At 33.6% G+C, this 20,349-nt stretch overlaps 1 protein-coding gene across 22 annotated transcripts in view; it reads left to right on the top strand.

The window, feature by feature from the left end:
* LOC105227778 (dnaJ homolog subfamily B member 3) overlaps positions 1 to 18,888 on the top strand; it is a 52,849-nt gene extending 33,961 nt beyond the window's left edge. For 10 of the 22 annotated variants that reach the window (XR_007422119.1, XR_007422115.1, XR_007422113.1 and 7 more), the window contains one exon: positions 8,584 to 8,654. Coding sequence is in view for 11 of the 22 variants with exons in the window: in XM_011207321.4 (XP_011205623.1) it covers positions 8,587 to 8,651; positions 10,777 to 10,886; positions 11,243 to 11,503; positions 16,957 to 17,160; positions 17,233 to 17,500; positions 17,564 to 17,669 (1,014 nt within the window). In the remaining 11 variants the exon portion in view is untranslated. Of the gene's footprint in view, positions 1 to 8,468; positions 8,655 to 10,776; positions 10,887 to 11,242; positions 11,504 to 16,956; positions 17,161 to 17,232; positions 17,501 to 17,563 lie in introns of those variants that run through there. The other 12 variants (XM_011207313.4, XM_019991096.3, XM_011207305.4 and 9 more) reach the window with 5 other exon arrangements.
* Positions 18,889 to 20,349: the final 1,461 nt, after the last annotated feature.

Genomic DNA, 20,349 nt, shown 5'->3' with positions numbered 1-20,349 from the left:
GAGTTCAGTAGATTTTAAAAGAGAATAGTAACATCTAGTATGCCAAACGAGCGCCTAAGCCTAAGTTGCTACCTCGGCACAAAACTGCAAGGATGCAATATACCCAAAAGCATTAATTGTGGGATGACAAGTGGAAAAAAGTGGTTTTTAGTGATGAAAAGAAATTTAATTTAGATGGCCCCGACGGCAATGACAAATATTGAAGAGATATTCGACGACCACTATAAACAAGGCATTCGAGAAATTTCAAGGGGTAATCTCTTATGGTATGGGGGCTTTCGGATACAATGGTGTAACCCCAATTTGTTTTGTAACGTATAAAATAAATTCTCTAAGTTATATTGAACTGTTAGACAACGCCTTAATAGATTTTTTCGAACGATTTTGTGAGGAACCCTGAATTTTTCAGCAAGATAACGCCGCGATACACAATGCTGCTGCAACAAAACGTTTCTTTATGGACAGATATATAGCATTAATGGACTGGCCCGCTATAAGTCCCGACTTACGCCCCTTGGAAAATCTCTGGGGAATACTTTCGCAGCAAGTTTATTCCGGTGGTCGACAATTTGATACTGTTAGAGATCTAAGGAAGTGCATTGAAGCCGAATTGAAGAAAATACCCATTTCCACCCTTCGCTCTCTAATTGAATCCATGCCGAGGCGCATAAACAGCGTTATTTTGGCTAACGGTAACCATATAAGTTATTAACACTTCGAATAAGTTTGATATAATATGAAATATTTGTTTGTACGCTATTCTTTTTTCGTACCAAGTGAATTAAATTTTTGAATTATTTTATTAATAAGTAGTAATTTTTGTTTTTAAATATTGTGTAAATAATCCTCGAAGTTGATTCCATTAATAAATAACATAAAAAATAATCATATTAAATTAGAAGACGAATAAAACAGATTTTTAGCTTGTACACTATACTTATTTCGTGGACTGTATGCTGTCTTAAAATTTCCCAACGGCTTATGAAAGAAAATACAAATGTTTTGGATTGGCCAGCGCAAAGTCCTGACCTTAATCCCATAGAAAACCTATGGAACGATGTTAAAATTAAAATTGCGGCTCAAATTTATGGGAAGGTATTAAGGAAGCTTGGTACTCCATCCCAAAGGAGAGGTGTGATAAGTTTGTAGAAAGTATGGGACGCAGATGTAATGCCGTAATGCAAAATCGGGGATATAGTACCAAGTATTAGAAACGTAAATATATTATGGAACCAAATCGTTGATTAAATTTCATTAATTTCACATAATTTTTGCAGGTTTGGTAAATTGTGCTATTGACATTCAAATAGGCATTTTATAGGGAGCTCAAGTATTTCAATTAATATTAATTATTCGTGAATTGCTAATTGTTATTTTTTACTTAAATGGATAAATTAATAAACAAATAATGATGTTTTTAGCCCTTTTTAGCCTTTTAAAGAACTTTGTCAATTGTATAAGCTCTTATTGCTTCTTATGACAATGTGTGCTATTTGCGTGACCACGGCTGTATATATGGACATAAATATACTCGTATACTTGAATTTTAATAACATTTTACAATAATTACGAATTATTGCTGTACGTTCGTTAATATTCGTCAATATAATTCACAATATTGCGAAAATGAAACATCAATGTTATTAAATTTTTATTTTCTTCAGATTGTTTCTAATTTTCAAAAAATTGGCTATAAAATGAATATATGTATTCAGTTATTTGATTCTATAGAAATCATTTTTAAGAATAAAAATATTTTTATATACAAACAAAAAGATGAATTTTAAATGAATACTTATGTACATCAATTCATATATGAAACACCGGAATCATTGAAAATAAAATAAGAAAACATTGTTCAATTTTAGAAGCGGCTCACTTGTAAGATTAACTATTAAAGATACAACAAGTCAACAGAGCTTTGAAAATTCGTCAGAAAAAGCTTATCAATATTCAATTATTTCTGTTATAAAACATTTTTTATCAGTATTGCACTCACGAATAAAAAACTTAATCACAAAATGAATTACATTCTATTTCATAGAAATTTATTTGCAAATTTATATAAAAAAAATCAGAATAAATCCTTAAAATGTATTGTCGTTACATTATATCAGATTTAAAATTTTGACATTCTGAAAAATTTGCCGCCCCCCAAATTGTGCCGCCCTAGGCCCGGGCCTCGCGGGCCTAGGCGGTAATCCATCACTGGTCATAAGGTGACACGCCTCAAATACATCATTCATGCACAGTTTTATACATTCACTCCATCTTGTTTTTTATACTGAGAAACGGTAGAACCAGTTGGAATTTAAAATTGTGTAATATGGGAAATAGCCGTGCTTGTGGTCCGATTTCCCATTTTCGCACTGCGATCTAGGTATGTTACGATAATAATACTTATCAAATTGGGTTGAAATTGCTCGAGTAGGTCCCGTGCCTTCTCGTACCATCTCTAAGTCTCTGTCGCATTTACTTATCGATTTGTCGCATTTTTAGTAGTTTTCAACGAAACCGTTAAATGGCAAAAAATGTACCCCGAGCTTGAATGGTTTTAAATTTAGTAAAAGGGGGCTTTCCACTTTCACCTTTAAAAATTTTCCTTCCCTAATGCAGTTCGTTGCACTAAATTAAAGGCTTGTACCATATTGTGGAGCTTAGTTATGGCACTTTATAGGTTTTCGATTAGTGGCATTTGATGCGTCTCCATCCCAACCCTCCCTGGATATCAAGGAACATTGTCGAATGCGCATGTCATCTGCCCAATCCATAAAAAGAAGACCCCATAATCTGCGCCAACCGCCGTGAGATAAGCCTCCTTAAAATCGCATATTAGTTTCTATCGAGCGTATTGTGTGAAAGACTAAAGCCCATCGTCAACAAACTGATTGGACATTATCAATCTGGTTTTAGGTTTGGAACAACTGACCAGATATTCACCATGCGCTAGATCTTGGAAAAGACCCGTGAAAAGAGAATCGACACACACTACCTTTTCGTTAATTTAAAGCCGCTTTTGCAAACGCAAAGCTAATATGGCTTTAGAAATACCAAAAGCTCCGTTAGGATCGGGAAGGACCTCTCCCAGCCTTTCGATATTAAACGAAGTTTCAGACAAGGCGATTCCCCATCGTGCGGCTTCTTCAATGTACTTCAAGGTACAATCTTCTATGACAGACTATGACCGACTATATTGATATTATTGGCTTCAACATTCATGCCGTTAGTTCTGCTTTCTCCAGACTGGATAAGGAAGAAAAGCAAATGGGTCTGGCAGCGAAGGAGGGTAACCCGAAATATCTCCTGTCATCAAACAAACATTCGTCGCACTCGCGACTTGGTTCCTACGTCACTGTTAATGGTCATAACTAATAATAATAGATAATTTCGTCTATCTTGGAACTAGTATTAACACCAACAACAATCTGAGCCTCGAAATCAAACGTCAGGTTTACTCTTGCCAACAGGTGTTATTTCGGACTGAGTAGGCATTTGAGAAGTAAAGTCCTCTCTCGACAAATAAAAACCAAACTCGTATAAGTCGCTCATTGTTCCCTTTCTGCTGTATGGTGTATCCGTTGGAAAGATCAGGTGGAGAAAGACCTGGCTGCTCTTGGTATCTCAAATTGGCGCCAAATTTCTAAAAGAATAAACCATTGGCGCGCTGCTGTTAACTCGGCTGTAACCGCGTAAACGGTATCCACGCCATTAAAGAAGAAGATGAAGTTAAAGTCCATTCTTCCATCCACCCTCATCAATACTCCAAGTCCGTATGAGGTAAACTATTCACAGAACATTCACGCTACCACCGCCGTGCTTAACGGTTTTCATGGTGTATCTGGAGTTATGTGACTGATACCTGGGGCAGTGGATAAATGCTTTGGCGTCGGATCCAATACGATTCACCTTTGTCTCATTGCTTCAAAGTATTCTTTTTAAAAATTTGACGTTCTTTTCTAATAATGTAAGGCGTTATATGTATATCAATTATCTCGAAACAATTCATTCAAAAAACATTCTCTTTTTTTCGTGGGTACAGTGCAAAATTCTAGCCATTTTTAAATATGTTAATATCTTCATCCACTCAAATTTCGTTAGAATGCGATTGTAAAGATTAACAACAGAAAAGCAAGCATGATAACTGATCAGCTTACCTTATAAGTTGCGGAATTCTTGACATACAGTACTTGTCCAATAAATTACGAACGAAGAAAAAATATGCAGAGTTCTAACTTTAATCCTTAATAAAAACATAAATATTTGTCGTATTTAAAAAAAAATTATTTTTTATATGCATATACATTAAACTTAAATTATTATATTTTTGTATTGAATCATATTCAAGCTTTGAATGCATTTTTGTATCATGCTGTGCGAACGACGTTATTTGTCCAGACATCTTCAATGTTCCGCTTTAAAATGTCAATTGTTGTGTTACTTCGTTCATAGACCTGTCATTTAAGATATGCACAACAGTTCTCGATTGGATTTAGGTCCGGAGAATTGCCAGGCCAAGGCAGGACTTCCAAATGCAATTCATTTAGGACATTCATGCTGTTTCTAGCTGTATGGCATGGAGCCCCATCTTGCATAAATGTATATTCTTCTAGCGGAAAGCAAAGTTGGTTAACATAAGGCATCAACGTATCTTTAATACACAACACTCGACGTCGTCGCATCAAATCCGTTAGTTTTGGGTTCTTTGCTGGTTTCCTGCATTTTAAGCCGTTTTCGTAAAATCTTCTGCGTAGAGTATGAAGAGATATCTTAACGCCAGCGCTTCTAATGTTTTAAATACTTTGCGCTGACGCTGTTCTATTTTTCAGCGCTTTTCTTACGATTAGGCGATCTTCCCTTCCACTTGTTACTCTCTTTCTCCCGCAGTTTGAACGATTATTATCACTAATCATATTCTCGTTAGGAACTTCAATAAGCTTTTTTTTATTTCAGCCACTGATGTTTTAGAAATACCAACAATTTTGGCAATTTCTGAGTAGCTCGAAGCTTCTTCTTTCAAAAGAGCTACAACTTTCATTTTCTTTTCTGATAAATGTCACTTTTCCTACCCATTTCCTTTATAAAAACTTCAATTAGGAAACGAACGTGTTTTTGCCGCAATCGAATGAAATATCAAAAAGCTTTAAATTTTTGCTCTCGTTCGTAATTTTTTGGACAAGATATGAATAATGCATATGAGCCAAATATAATGTTCATCCCCATGAGACATGTTTGTATAAGTCAAAAACAAACATTTATTCAAAGAAGAGTAAAGCATCCAAAAGGTGAATGTTTATGTATTCTTCTCTGTTCATTGATTTGGGTGTTTAAGGTTCTTCAAGTTTTATAAAAAGGGCTTACTAAAGTCGGTTTCTCTACAGCAAAAAAAACCATCGACTATAACCATACTGGAAAAAGTCAATGATCCGAAACATAGGGGCATACTATACTCAAGGGAAACAAGTATACCATATTGTTCCTTTAGATTGGCCATCACAGTCGCCAGACGCCAATCCAATAGAAAATGTTTGTACTTTCGTAAAATAAATTTACTTTTCACTACAACAAAAAATTTAATTGAGCTACTCCAAGAAGTTGCCATCAAAGATATCAGGTAATAACAGGATGGAGTCATGTGTAGAAGTTCACGCAAGTGAGGAAAGGGAGTGGCTAGAACCGAGATTCTTTTACATACGAGGTGTGTTAAAAAGTAACGCGAATTTTAAATTTTCGCGGGTTACGTATATTCGAATTTCGAATTTTTTGTGGCGTTATGTTGGTACTCATGTCTCTCACTTATGCCGACAGCTCAAGCTGTCATTTAATTGTTGACATCTGCTTTGCTTGCACGTGTTTTGGATCGTCTTCGATTTTTACCTATCAAAAAAATTGCACCACGATAACGCCCCTGCTCACACATCGTTGCTTGTGCGCGACTTTCTGGCCAAACACAACACACTATTGTTGCCGTAGCCACCGTATTCCCCAGATCTGGCCCCCTGTGACTTTTTCTTGTTCCCTAAACTGAAGAGGTCCATGAAAGGACGACGTTACGCTTCTCTTGACGAGATAAAGACGGCATCGAAGGAGGAGCTGAAGAAGATAAAAAAAAAATGATTTTTTGATGTGCTTCGAAGATTGGAAAACCCGTTGGCACAAGTGTATAATATCTCATGGGGATTACTTTGAAGGGGACAAAATATATATTCATGAATAAATAAATAATTTTTGAAAAAACACAAAATTCGCGATACTTTTTGAACACACCTCGTATGACTCAAGCAGCTCACGACTTCTGGTCTTTGACCAAGTATCCTCTGGGTAGCCTAAGAACCTCCGTTCGAGGGCGAAACATCCCCTGTGCGCTGGGTTTGGGACCCGCAACGTAAAAAAACACCCCAATGAAAAATCAATGATTTATATATAGACTTAAAAAATAGAGAAAAGTTTTTAGCATCACGGTTAAAACAATGGAGTTTACTAATTAATATACTCTCGCAACGTATTGCACAAAATATAATAGGTCTGTTCACTTAACGGTTGTTTGTATCACTTAAAACTAATCGATATAGATATAGAGTTATAAATATATAAATTATCAGGATGACGACACGAGTTGAAATCCGGGTGCCAAACATAATAATGTTATCAAAGTAAAACTTGTCTGGGATTGTAAATAATTGTTGCAATACTTCCTAATTTTAATTTAAATTTGTACGAAGTCCCGTATATAAAGTCACCTGGAAGTTCGACAATCGTTGGGTTGGGTATGTGGGAGCGAAAGGAAGTATTGAAAAGATTCAAGCTTGAACAGATTTAGTTAGATTTGGACAGTTTTTATTCATAAAGTGGCATATTTTAAAGGAATTATTAGTGCAAAATTTTATCCAGTTATATTAATTACTTCTTGATTTGTGCGCTGTAAAGTGAAATAAACAAATGAAGTTTAAAATTGTGTTATTTTGGAAGTAGGCGTGGTTGTGGTTCCATTTTGGCCATTTTAGCACTGTGACATAGAAATAGGAGAAGAATGCTACGTGCTAAATTTGATCGAAATCGGTGCCACGCCCAACGTCCAATTTTCACACCGGCTTCCATAAAGCCCTTACACCATCTCGGAGGTAAACTTTAATGTCTCTGGCGTATTTAGTTATTGATTTATTGCGCGTTTAGTAGGTTTTAAAAAGTATCGGAAAGCATAGTGCGCGTAGAAGACATTATTTTTGAGGAACAATACACATTTAATGGCAATAATTATGTGAACAGCAAAATGTCTCGTTTGGAAATTGAGGAGGATGGAAAAGATTCAGAAAAAGTCGACAAGTCGACAACTAAATGCGAGCAAAAATCACACAGGCTGGCAGAAGCAAAGAGAGAGGGAATTAAAAGTGTAGAATGAAATATTTCTCAGCTCAGAAAGAACATTATTTTTCACCCACCAGCGGTAAGAAGTTAAATAATGGGTTTTCACTGTTCAAACATCTGGTCCTTGTAGCCAAATTGAGCTCAGCCAAAATTAAAAGACCTGTATAAGTAAAATACAGGCAAATCAAACACATACATACATAGCCCTATACCTATACCGATTTCGCCTATTTTCACATTGTGATATGGGAATGTAAGAAAAATATCACGTATTAAACTTGGTTGAAATCGGAGCGTCGGATTCTGAGATAGGGCGGTGCCACGTCTATCGTCCAATTTTCACACCGGCTCCAATAAAGCTCTTTCTTGCCATCTCGAAGAAAAAATTTGGTGTCTCTGTCTTAAGTTATTGATTTATAGCGTTTTTAGTAGTTTTAAACAGTAACGTTATATGGGAACAAGGGGGTTATCTTTCGAGTTCATATATTTTCACCCTGTCGGTAGGAGTTCTTATAATATTTGAAGTGGGCGAATTTGGTCATTTTTTTTATGTTTGTGAGATATGTTCTCGTATATTAAAATTAGTAGAGGGCCCGGATTTCAGCTTTTCTCGTCAACCTGATCATATGTACATACATATTTGTGTGTGTATATATATACATCCGTTAGGTGAATAAAACTATTATACTTTGTAGAAACAGGTTGCAAGAGTATAGAGATATCTGTAAATCGGTGTTTTGCAGCAAGGTAGATTGGATCATGTATTGAGTAAACTTCAGTTATAATAAAACAATGTATTTTCTACAATTACAAAAATTTTCTCAATAAACACTAAAATAAAAAATAAAAACAGCATTTTTTGAATGCACTGATTATTATTTATCAAACATAAAAAATACATTAGTTTTGAATAAATATAAGTTCATAAGAAATATTAATAATATTTTGTATTCTACGAAATTGAAAGTACATTTTAATATTTATATTGTATATTACAGAAGTTAAATATTTCTGCAATATTAAATATATTTACTTTAAAACATTATCGTAGTTAGTAAACTTGGTAAAATTGTATTAACATTTAATTAAACTTTATGTTTACCTAGAATGCGTTCAAATAGTATAAATTTAGGCAAGTGAGAGCTAGAAGTTACGTTACGTTACGTCCTTTTTGAAAGCATTCAATTTCCAATAACATCGACCTTTGAATCTAAATTACAGAAAATGGTTGATTATTACAAAGTGCTCGACATATCGCGAGATGCGACAGAAAGCGAAGTGAAGAAAGCGTAAGTAAACTCCTCCACAGGAGTTATATTATATATATTATACAACTTATAAATGCTAAATATTAATAAAGTTATGTAAGCTTATCTTAATGGATAAACTTATATGAATATGCATTCAGATACGTTTTTTGAATGAATAATGAAAGCATAAAAAATGCATTTGCATTCGAGTATTATTTAATAACCACACCTTTCACAATTAGAAATCGATTGAGTTTTTAGTTACAATTATATAATTGAGACAGATTTTTATTCAAACAAATAGAAACAGCTAATGCAAACTGTTGTCGATGGATGTTTTGCTATTAATTCATCAAATGCGTCAAAAATCATAATCCCGGCTATTAGTTTCGAAAAATAAAAATAAAATGAAAAGTCATTTCATTCTACGATTTAAATTATTTAATTTCCGGTATGATGGGAATACTTGTGTATTGGATAATGCTCGAGAAATACCGAAAAGGTCAAAATACAAGTAGATAAGAATATATCATGTATGCAGTTGCTACCCTTGAACAGGGTGTATTAAGTTTGTAACACCCAGAAGAAAACGACAGAGATCCCATAAAGGATTTAAATTAGCGATCAGCGACAAGCTGAGTCTGTCTGAGGTTCTTCAGTTTTTAAAATATTGCACACGAGCTTTTCTTCCCTAAAAGCTGCTCTTTAGCCGGAATCACCTATCCAAACAAACTGGTCGATCAAAGACAACTCCTTGTATGGAAAACTTTTTAATTTGACGAATTATCTTTACGGAGTTTTAAATCAATTATAACCTAAAGCAGCGCTGCAATCTTTCTCTGATCGCATCAATATAGTATATAGCTGCCATACGAAATGACCGATAAAAATAAAGTTTTAGTATTATATAGTAAAAAGATATTTTTAAATACTTGTGTTATTAGAAATGCACTTGTGAAAGGTATTCTTACAGTCTGTCAAGTAAGAGCGTGGTCGACTTAAACGACAGTTAATGAAAGATTTCGCGAGCTGATAAAGGGAAGCTTTGTCCTTAATGCATTGTCAACAAAGGTTCAGTTGTCGTTGATCTTTTGAAAGAGAATCGCGTTAAAGTTATGAGTGCTAAGTACGCGTCGTGCTACGAGGCTGTGATCCTTTGCATCCCAAATGTCCCAAAATGTGGCAATCAGCTGCTGCTAAATATATGAGAAAGTCGAAGATATTTTTACAGAAGTGGATACAGCGATGTAAAGTGGCTAAAAATGTCGATGATTTACCAGAACGGGGTTCGATAGGAAAAGTGAACAAAAAAGATGAAAAAAGAATAGAGAATCTGTTTTCGGTTTAATGGCAAAAGACTTAGATATATCCTACGAAACTATCCGAACCTTTCTTCATACTCATGATCTGAAATGGCGCAACACAATGAAGAAGCCCCAGTTGACTGAAAAACTTGTGACAAAGCGACTCGCTTGGGCGCATGAGAATATTGATAGAGATTTCGAAAATGACATTTTTACTGATGAATGTTCTATATGGGCACGTTCTGCCCTCACGCGAGCCTGGTCAACTTCCACCAATAGGCTTGTTCAGCGGACCGTAAAACATGGAATAAAGGTGCATCTTTAGGGCTGCTTCTCAAAGCAGGAATTCGGCACTTTGTACCTTTTTACTGACAACCTAAATGCCGACAAAATGATAAAAATCTACAAAAAGACTTTACTGCTATCTGCCAAACGATGGTTCATCAGAAAAAATGAAGATTGGATTCTGCAGGAGGACAACGATCCTAAACACCGCAGCAAGCTCTGTCCTCAGTGGAAAACTCAATTTGGTATCATTACATTGAATTGGCCGACGAAGTCGCCCGATGCAACCCCTATTGAAAATGTGTCGGCATATATAATATTAAACAGTAGTATTAGTAGAAAGCATGCCTCGGAGATGCCAGGCAATTATCGACGCCGGAGGTGACTAGACATATTATTGACCAAATTACATTATTGTTTGTTGTACACATTACATTATGTATACATAAATACGAAAGTTTCATAAAATAATTTTTTTTTTTATAAATTAACACGACCGCGCTCTTACTTGACAGACTGTAAATAAAGAATTTTCCTTATGTGTATTGCTAACTATATTTTTATCTCTCATACAGTTATAAAAAATTGGCACTGAAGTGGCATCCTGATAAAAATCCTGACAATTTAGATGAAGCAAATACGCGATTTAGAGAATTATCTGAGGCCTACGAAGTTTTGTCGGATGGTAAGTTCTTGCATATCGTTAATAATGCATTATTTATGCAATAAAATTGTATCCTAAACTAAATTTCTTTGTAAATGATATTGAAAATAATAAAATGAAAACCAGCACCTCGTTTGAAGATGATCATCACATTTTTTCGAAAAAATTGTCTAGTTATTATAATTTTGATCATAACATCAGAAGTCACTTAATAAGCATACATTGTTAAGGTTTCTATTTAATCAAAAAATGGGTGAAAGAAAGAGAAAAACAAAACTACTTAAAATTAAATACTTTTATGTATGAATCTTCATAACTTTCCGAAGGGATATATTATAAGTTTAAATAGCTATATATGTATATGTACTTGCTTGTAGCACGTAGACGGAAAATTTATGATACACGTGCGACGCTACAGAAGGAAGCTTCAACATACAGCTATGCCAAAAGCAGTGGATATACGGGCGGCAGTGGTTATAGATACCGAACCCGTGCTGATCCTAAACGCGACTACAATTACAACTATAAAGATGACGAACACTGCAGACATGATAATAATTCAAGTAAACATGGGAACCGATATCACTCCTTTACTTTTCGCAATTTATTTGAATGGACACCATTCCATAAATTATTTGGTAAAAATAGAACTACCCACTTTGTGGTTTGCTTTTTGGCTAATAATTTTCTAATAATTCGGCACATATGTATGTATGTTCGTTCTCTCATATTTGTTAACTAACACTAAGCTTCATTTCAATAAACCTACAGAAAATCAATCTACTCATATAGTAGTGGGCATCAACGCTCTAAGCCTTTTTCAGTGGCTAACAATTTCAAATAGTTTTGGCACTGGTTGCATTGCAAACGTAAAACTGCCTTTCCGTACTATGTTTATAAAGAAATAAAATTTCGTTTACATAGGCAGTTTACGTTTTATTACATAAAGCTTTATTTTAAATGGAAATTAAGTGCAGCAAAAAATAGTAGTGTATAAAAGATTTTGCTTAAACGATCGTTGAAAGATATTGTTGAAGTTCCACTTATATCTATTTTTAGTACTTGGCAGTATGGCCTTTATTTTTAGTCACATTTCGCCATGCATCCTTACGGACCACAGCTTATTGTTTTTTTAACATTTATTTATATAAGGCCAAAAGATTTTCAGCGGGATTGAGGTCAGGAGATTGAGCTGGCTAGTTCTTCATTGAAGCGAAACCATTTCTGGGTCAGCCTACAGATGTATTTTAGCTCATTGTCCTGGTGAAACATTCTGTAAATGTTATCACAACATTTTGCAGTATATTGACATATGCGTGCTGATCCATGATGCCTTCAATTCAATGAATCGGATCACCGCTTCTGTAACAGAAATATCACCTTATTATTATACCTGACCCACTATGTTTTAAAGCTGTATCATGGATCATACTTTGTATTAAGGCAATGTCACAGGTACTCTCTATACTTCCCGCCATAATTATTATTATTCGACTCTTCGGTCCAAAGTATGTGCCTACAATTTTCCATTAGCCAATAAAGGATACGAACGCAATATATTTTTTGATTTTCCGTTTATAAAATAGGAACTTATTATTTTATTATTGATGCTTATTAAAAACGATTACCTTGAAGTGAAATCTAACTTTTTTGTATTATTTCATTGCTCGTTGATAATAAATCTTCTATCTATTCTACTGAATGATGGTGCACTCAAAAATTTCAAATTAAATGCAATAGGGTGGTTACATATTATATAATTAGGGTTTTCACAAGTCTCATAAAGTTATAAGTTATAACGGTTCGATAACATTGCATTGAGAATTGTAAATGTGTAAACTCATTTTTGTATGAAATCCAACAACATTTTTTTTAAACAAGTGTAAAAATTTATAATTTTGCGATTTTACGATGCTTTACGACAGGTTGTGAGTACCCCAAATATTATTTTGAAAATATTTGTTATCAATACCTTATGTAGTGCGAAAAATATTTCAATATTTATTTAACAAATGCCCACTACTTTTTCATTGCTCGCTGCTGTACATATTCATTATGAAATGTTTAAGCTTACTTATAAGGCTTAAGCTAAAAAGATTTTAATCAAACTGATATGAGTTTGTTTTCTACGTCTGTTATGAATAGAGTAGATTAATTTGTTTCAATCTCATTAAAAAACTTAAAACAAATATCAGTAACTTTGCAAATACCACATTCTATTAGTATTGTCTTTTTTCACCACTCAGTTGTGCTCCTTGGCAACAGAGGATTTACTTTTGTTATTAAAATTATTTAAAGTAAAATATTTGCCCTAAAGCTATCATGTCAACATTTCTAAGTATTTAAATTTTATGTATATAAGTATTATACAAGTACGTCATTGTATCGGTATAAAATATACACATCCCAATTAATTCAGAGACATGATAGCGAATTCATTGTCCTTATCCAAATATAGAGCTGAACCATTCCGGTCATCAATTATTATTAGACGAAAGAATAATAAAACAAGTGTAAATTGTAGAGTATTTTGGCAGACGTTTTTAGAAAAAATGCAAATTTTGATGAAAATTGTTGTAATTGCAGAAAAAAGTCTTCAGTCACGGACATTGTAAATTATATCATGACGGCATATGTAAAATTTCATTACGATCAGTTGGGCAGTTAACATGAAAACACAGTTTCAAGAAAAACACCTTTTTTGACCAGAACTATTACTCGGATCAACTTGAGAATTTAGGACAATATTCTAGAGATGTTAAAGAATTAATTAAGACAATCATTTTTTTTTTTGTTGATATCGTAAAACTCATGACTCCAGAAAAAAATTTTGAACAAATAGCTCTTCATATTGTAAAAATATTATATTCGACAGTTTACAAAGTATTATATTTCGTAACGGACATTATAGATTAAAGTGCTTGTATAGAGATGTAGGTGTGCATGAAAATAGTAGTGCGTCTTATATTAAAAGATCATTCCTAACATATACAGCTTTGTCCAGTTAACAAGTTCGACTATTTTGGTAGAATAGATACTTCAAATTATAAAAACAGAACTCCCGTTTATTTCGTTTCGACTGTCTTTTTTATTACACATTTTTGTATGATCTAAGAAACAAGCTGCTCATGTAAATAGTAGTGCTTGTCTTGAAGGGTCAATGAATTAAAAAAATCTTAGTTAGTTGCCATAAGTAAGAGTCTTTAAGCGATTATAATAAGATACAGTTCACAATGCTATAAAATACGACGATAAAGAGAATAGTCGTTGGGCAAAATGTAAAAAAACAATATGGGAGGATAGACATATTTTATGATATGTAAAAAGCGACCCAACCCAACTTCTTTTTTTTTTCAAAGGCACAAGATCCAGAAAGTATGTCCGTTCACTACCAAACAAAATTTATCATTCTAGGTACACTACCAAAACTTTTAAACACGGTGGTCTGAGCATTATAGCATAGGGTTGCTTTGCATTTAGACTTGACAGTGTAAGGATATTATGTTATCATTTTCCAGTTGGGAAATGTCTCTAAAAAATGCGTTTGAGCAGAATAACTTCCCAAAACATACGACTAAACCAGCTAAGGAGTGGTTTGCATCAGAAAAGATCAATACATAGGCTGAAGTCCCTATGAAGCGTTGTAAGGATCTAATATACTCTACACAACATCAGTGCAAGAACGTATTAAAAAATAAAGCCTTTACAACCAAATATTAATTAATCAACAACATTTCGTATTTAAAAATTATTTATTTTCTTCAACAAAATTAGCACTGTTATTTTCGTAAACAGACTAGTTTTTAATTTAAATCAATCTTGTCAGTAAAACACAAATACATATTGGAAAAAAATTTGTGTTTATACGTAGAAATAGCTAAAAATTACTTTCTAAAATTATTGCATTCATAATTTGTATTTTTAACTTGATTTTTTTTTTTGTTTTATAGTTAGAACCCATCAGCACTACCATATATCTAATTATACTCTCGCAACAAAGTTGCTAAGGAGAGTATTATAGTTTTGTTCACATAACGGTTGTTTGTAAGTCCTATAACTAAACGAGTCAGATATAGGGTTATATATACCAAAGTGGTCAGGGTGACGAGTAGAGTTGAAATTCGGATGTCTGTCTGTCCGTCCGTCCGTGCAAGCTGTAACTTGAGTAAAAATTGAGATATCATGATGAAACTTGGTACACGTATTTCTTGGCTCCACAAGAGGATTAAGTTCGAAGATATGCCCACTGCCACGCCCCCAAAATGGCGGAAACCAAAAACCTATAAAGTGTCATAACTAAGCCATAAATAATGATATTACAGTGAAATTTGGCACAAAGGATCGCATTAGGGTGGGGCATATTTGAAAGTAATTTTTTTGGAAAAGTGGGAGTGGCCCCGCCCCCTACTAAGTTTTTAATACATATCTCGGAAACTACTATAGCTACATCTGTCAACCAAACTCTATAGAGTCGTTTCCTTCAGGCATTTCCATATACAGTTCAAAAATGGAAAAAATCGGATAATAACGACGCCCACCTCCCATACAAAGGTTATGTTGAAAATCACTAAAAGTGCGTTAACCGACTAACAAAAAACGTCAGAAACACTAAACTTCACGGAAGAAATGGCAGAAAGAAGCTGCACCCAAGCTTTTTTTTTTTATTGAAAATGGGCGTGGCGTCGCCCACTTATGGACCAAAATCCATATCTCAGGAACTACTCGACCGATTTCAATGAAATTCGGTATATAATATTTTCTTAACACCCTGATGATATATACGAAATATGGGCGAAATCGGTTCACAACCACGCCTTCTTCCAATATAACGCTATTTTGAATTCCACCTGATGCCTTCTCTGTATAATATATACATTAGGAACCAATGATGATAGCGGAATAAAACTTTACACAAATACGGCATTTGAGCTGAGGTATCCCTTGTGGAAAAATTGTCGTGATCGGACTATAACTTTTCAACGTCCCTGATATCGAACACGAAGAACTCAGTGCCTAACCTAATTTTTCACCGAAAATATCGGTAGTTCTTTCAGAATTTAATTCTAATTAATTTTACAGCAAAATAAACAAATATGTAAATGACGGATAATGAAATCTCGATTATCACTTTATCATGCGAGAGTATAAAATGTTCGGTGACACCCGAACTTAGCCCTTCCTTACTTGTTTTCCTCTTAACTTCTACTACTCTCACGACAGATAAAAAAATTAAAAATGGTCATATTGGTATCTGGAAGAATTCCTTGTGATAAGTAATTAAAATGTGAAACAATAGTTCTCTGTTCGCTTCTGCTCTCTTATAAAAAAAAAAATTATTTAAAATTGATTTTTAAAACTTAAGACTTAAAATAATTTATAGTAAACAAAAAATAAAAGGTTAGAAGAGATGTTTCGCATCTCATATAGTTTGGCAGCAAGGCAGGTACTCTAAAAACGCTTTTTAACAGTCTTACAAGCTTAGAGTGTGAGGACCGGGAATTAAGTGACACATACATATACATTTATTCAAATAAAATAGCAAATGATGGTAAAACAGAAATATATTTACGCCACATTCATAATCGAAAAGAATACCCTTATTAAGGACGAAAAATGAAAATATTTACAATATTAAAATTATTTATTTGTTTTCAAAAATATAAAAAAAATTAAAAAGGAAAAAAATTAGCTTTATTTTTACTTTATGGTAATAGCTTTGGTGAAATATCGAAATTTTGACTTGAATTGTACCTATCAAACCATCTGAAATCGTACATTAGTACACAAGCAAATCATTTAGACTCTTTCGTCTATCTTCGGAACAAAAACTACCACTGCTTATATGTTTGGTTTTTAATGACGTGCTGGGACCATGTAATAAGGAGTTGATTATTTATTTGATAATTAACGCCAGCTTGAAACGTTAAAATAACGATTGCCCACTGCATATTAATAATTAATGATTATTAGAAATGTTTTTTATTTTATTAAGTAAATAACCTTTTCGTGTTGAGTTTGAATTGATTTACTAACATGTATATTTAATTTGAAACGTTTTGAAATTAATTTGTATACAATTCTAAACTTACAGAAAAAAAGCGTCGTCTTTACGACCAATATGGTAAAGAGGGGCTGTTGGGTGATCGGGGTCATCATCGATCTTCACGGCATCATCATACACATGACTACGATGACTTCGACATAATGGGTGGTTTCCCATTTGTGTTTCGGCCACCAGAGGAAGTTTTCCGCGAATTTTTCGGTGTAAATTCACCGTTCGCTGATTTATTTAGAGGTGAAAACCGTAGATGTACTGTTTTAATTTTAATTTTACCTTTGCTTTCAATTTGGATATATGTATATACAGATGTGCATGGTTACCCTCAGTCGAACAGACACAATAACGGGCTTAGCACCAGTGGACGTCAACATGTCGGCACTAAATTGGCCTCACCATTTGGAGCGCCAATGCTGAACTACTCTATGATGGATTTTATGATGCCGTCCAATGGATTTACTTCATTCAGCTCATTCAATTCAGTTCCAAATGGACGGGGTGGTGCGGCAAATGGCGCCGTCAGACGCACATCAACTTCAACGACATTCGTTAACGGCAAAAAATTAATGACTAAACGGTATGTGTTTTGTTCGTTTATATTTGAAAATTTGTATTAATTGTATTTATTTTGAATCGACAGAGTCTATGAAAATGGAAAGGAGACTGTATTTTCATACGAAAACGATGTCCTGAAATCAAAGACTGTGAATGGAGTTACACAGAAACTCTCTTCAATTACAAATTAAGGAAAGTCATAAACTTAACAGAAAAAATAAAAGAGGAAAATCAATCAAAATTATGCCACATGTAACTCTCCTCCCTAAGCCTAGGATTTTCCACTACCATAGATCAGTTAATTTCGTTATTATTTTTTTACGAATATCTATAATGATAATGTATGTATACATATAAATTAATTAGTAATTAATGAAGAGAATGAATTTGTTGATTCTCCTCTATTTTACGTTTATTTTTATTATATATAAGAGTCAGTATAAATGAGAGGTACAATTTTAAAGAGATATGAATTGACTAAAAGTAGAATTGAGGACATTTTCATTCATATTTGATAGAAACGATTAAATCTCTAAAAATTATGGAATGCCAGCTAAAATATTTTTTTTACCACATACTCGAGAATGATTCACCCTGTAACTAAATTTCAAATATATATATAAATTTGATTATAAATTAAATGAATAGAAGATCTGAAGTCAAAACTGAAGTGAATAAAAACCCAAAATCATCAATAAAGTGGATTATTAAAAAGAGTAGAGAAATTTAATTATTTTACCAGAAAAGTACTTTGTTCATTTATTTGTCATTTAATTATAAAAACTTATATTTTGATATATAAATGTATAAATGAAATTCGTAAATGATCAAATAGATTGACATTAGGCAATCGCCAACAGCTAAAAGAAGTCGGATGAATTATGTTTATAAACAAATTTATTTATTAATTATAAAGTGTATTTTTTATCTTTTACCTCAAAATAAAAAACCAACAAAATTAGTAAACTACGAATTATTAAAAGACCAACAGGCATGTTAATTTATATAACTAATCCGGAAAAGGGCGCTGCACTCTCAAACATATATGCCACCAAGTATGCTCTTGAATTATTTCGATGATAGTTCATACTTGACATCCATATGATGCCAGATATGAATAATTTTCTATTTCGTAGTGTATTTTTTAATCTTTGTATACATGGGCAAATTATAAAAATCAAATTAAGAAGTGTGGAAGTCATATAGCAAAAATTGTGAATGTAATGATTTTGAATGTGAAATGGGAAATAGTTTCATAATATCTAGAAGGTAGTGAATTACATATGTATCTAACAAGTTAATAAAAGTAAAGAGATTTACTTCAGCTCCAGATTTTTAAGTATAATATATATGATTTAAGTATCAAAGAAGGATATACAATTTAGAAATAAACACGAGAACATGAACACATTTGCATTCTATTTCTTTTGGAAATCCATGAAAATTTAATTTTTTCAATACGATATTGTTGCAGGGCTTTATGTAAAAGTTGCAAAGTTTTTACAAAGGTGTATTCACCACATGAATAATTGTTGAAATAAATTACTTCCACGATGAAACCATATATATTTATGTATAGATAGTATTTATTACTTATGAAGATTTTGCCCGCTATTTTACGGCCAGGATCCATAACAGTTATGAGAAATTTGGCAAAAAACTAAATTTGATAACAATTTTTTCCTAACAAAATAATCGTTATATTGGGTTGTCAAAAAGGTCTTGCGGTATTTTCGCTAGTTGGCGCGTAGTTCTAGTTTTATTCGTCGCATCGGGTCATGCTATACCTTTTTGGAAAGCTCATTTCACGCGCTAACACGTGTTTGATTGATTGTCGTTTCTTTTAAGTCGTTCGTGAGTTATAGCGGCGCAAACATGGAGCAAACTAAAGAGAAAATACGGCATATTTTACAGTACTACTACGATAAAGGCAAAAATGCATCTCAAGCCGCCAATAAAATTTGTGCAGTTTATGGACCCGATACAGTTTTCATTTCCACCGCACAACGATGGTTTCAACGTTTTCGTTCTGTAGAGGTGGTCGAAGATGCGCCACGCTCTGGAAGGCCTGTCGTCGAAAATTGCGATAAAATCGCTGAATTGGTCGAAAGAGACCGGCATAGTAGTCATCAAACCGTTATAAACCATTTGAATGAAGAAGCTTGGAGTCACTAAGAAGTACGAATTGATTCAATAAAATTACCGCAAGACTTTTTTGACAACCAATATTTATCGCACAGAGTATAATAGTTTTGTTCACCTAACCTTATATTATCACCAAAAGCTAAGCGATATATATAGGGTTATATATAAATGATCAGGATGATGCAAATTAATTAAAAATTAAGATATTTTGATGAAACTTGGTATGCGGGTTTCTTAGTACGAAAAAATTACAAGTTCGTAGATGAGCGTAACCGGAGCACTGACGCCCCAAAACGCTAGTAACCGAAAACGTCTAAAATTCCATAACTAAACATTCCATTAAGATTTAAAACTAATTTGGTACAGGGGACCGCAGCAAAAGGAGCATCTGTGGGCAAATTTGGTAAAAGTGGACACCGCCCCGCCCTCAAATATGTTTAATACACATATCTCCTAACTACTTAAGCTACCACATTTGTTGAGCGCAGATATAAGAATTTCTGCCGAAAGTGTGAAAATGAATGAAATCGGAAGATGAGCCCGCTCCCACCCCATACTGTACTGTACTGTACTCATACGGCACTGCTAAACACTACTAAAAGCGCAATAAATTTATAATTAATTACGCCAGAGTCATAAAATTTTACATCCGAGATGGTGTGAGAAAATTTTATGAGATCCGGTGTGAAAATTGAATGACGGGCGTGGCACCGCCCACTTTTTGGT

The sequence above is a fragment of the Bactrocera dorsalis genome, chromosome 3 (assembly GCF_023373825.1).
Source record: "Bactrocera dorsalis isolate Fly_Bdor chromosome 3, ASM2337382v1, whole genome shotgun sequence".
Classification (NCBI taxonomy): domain Eukaryota; kingdom Metazoa; phylum Arthropoda; class Insecta; order Diptera; family Tephritidae; genus Bactrocera; species Bactrocera dorsalis.
The sequence above is the reverse complement of the archived record's forward strand: the minus strand, read 5'-3'. Positions and strand labels throughout refer to the sequence as shown.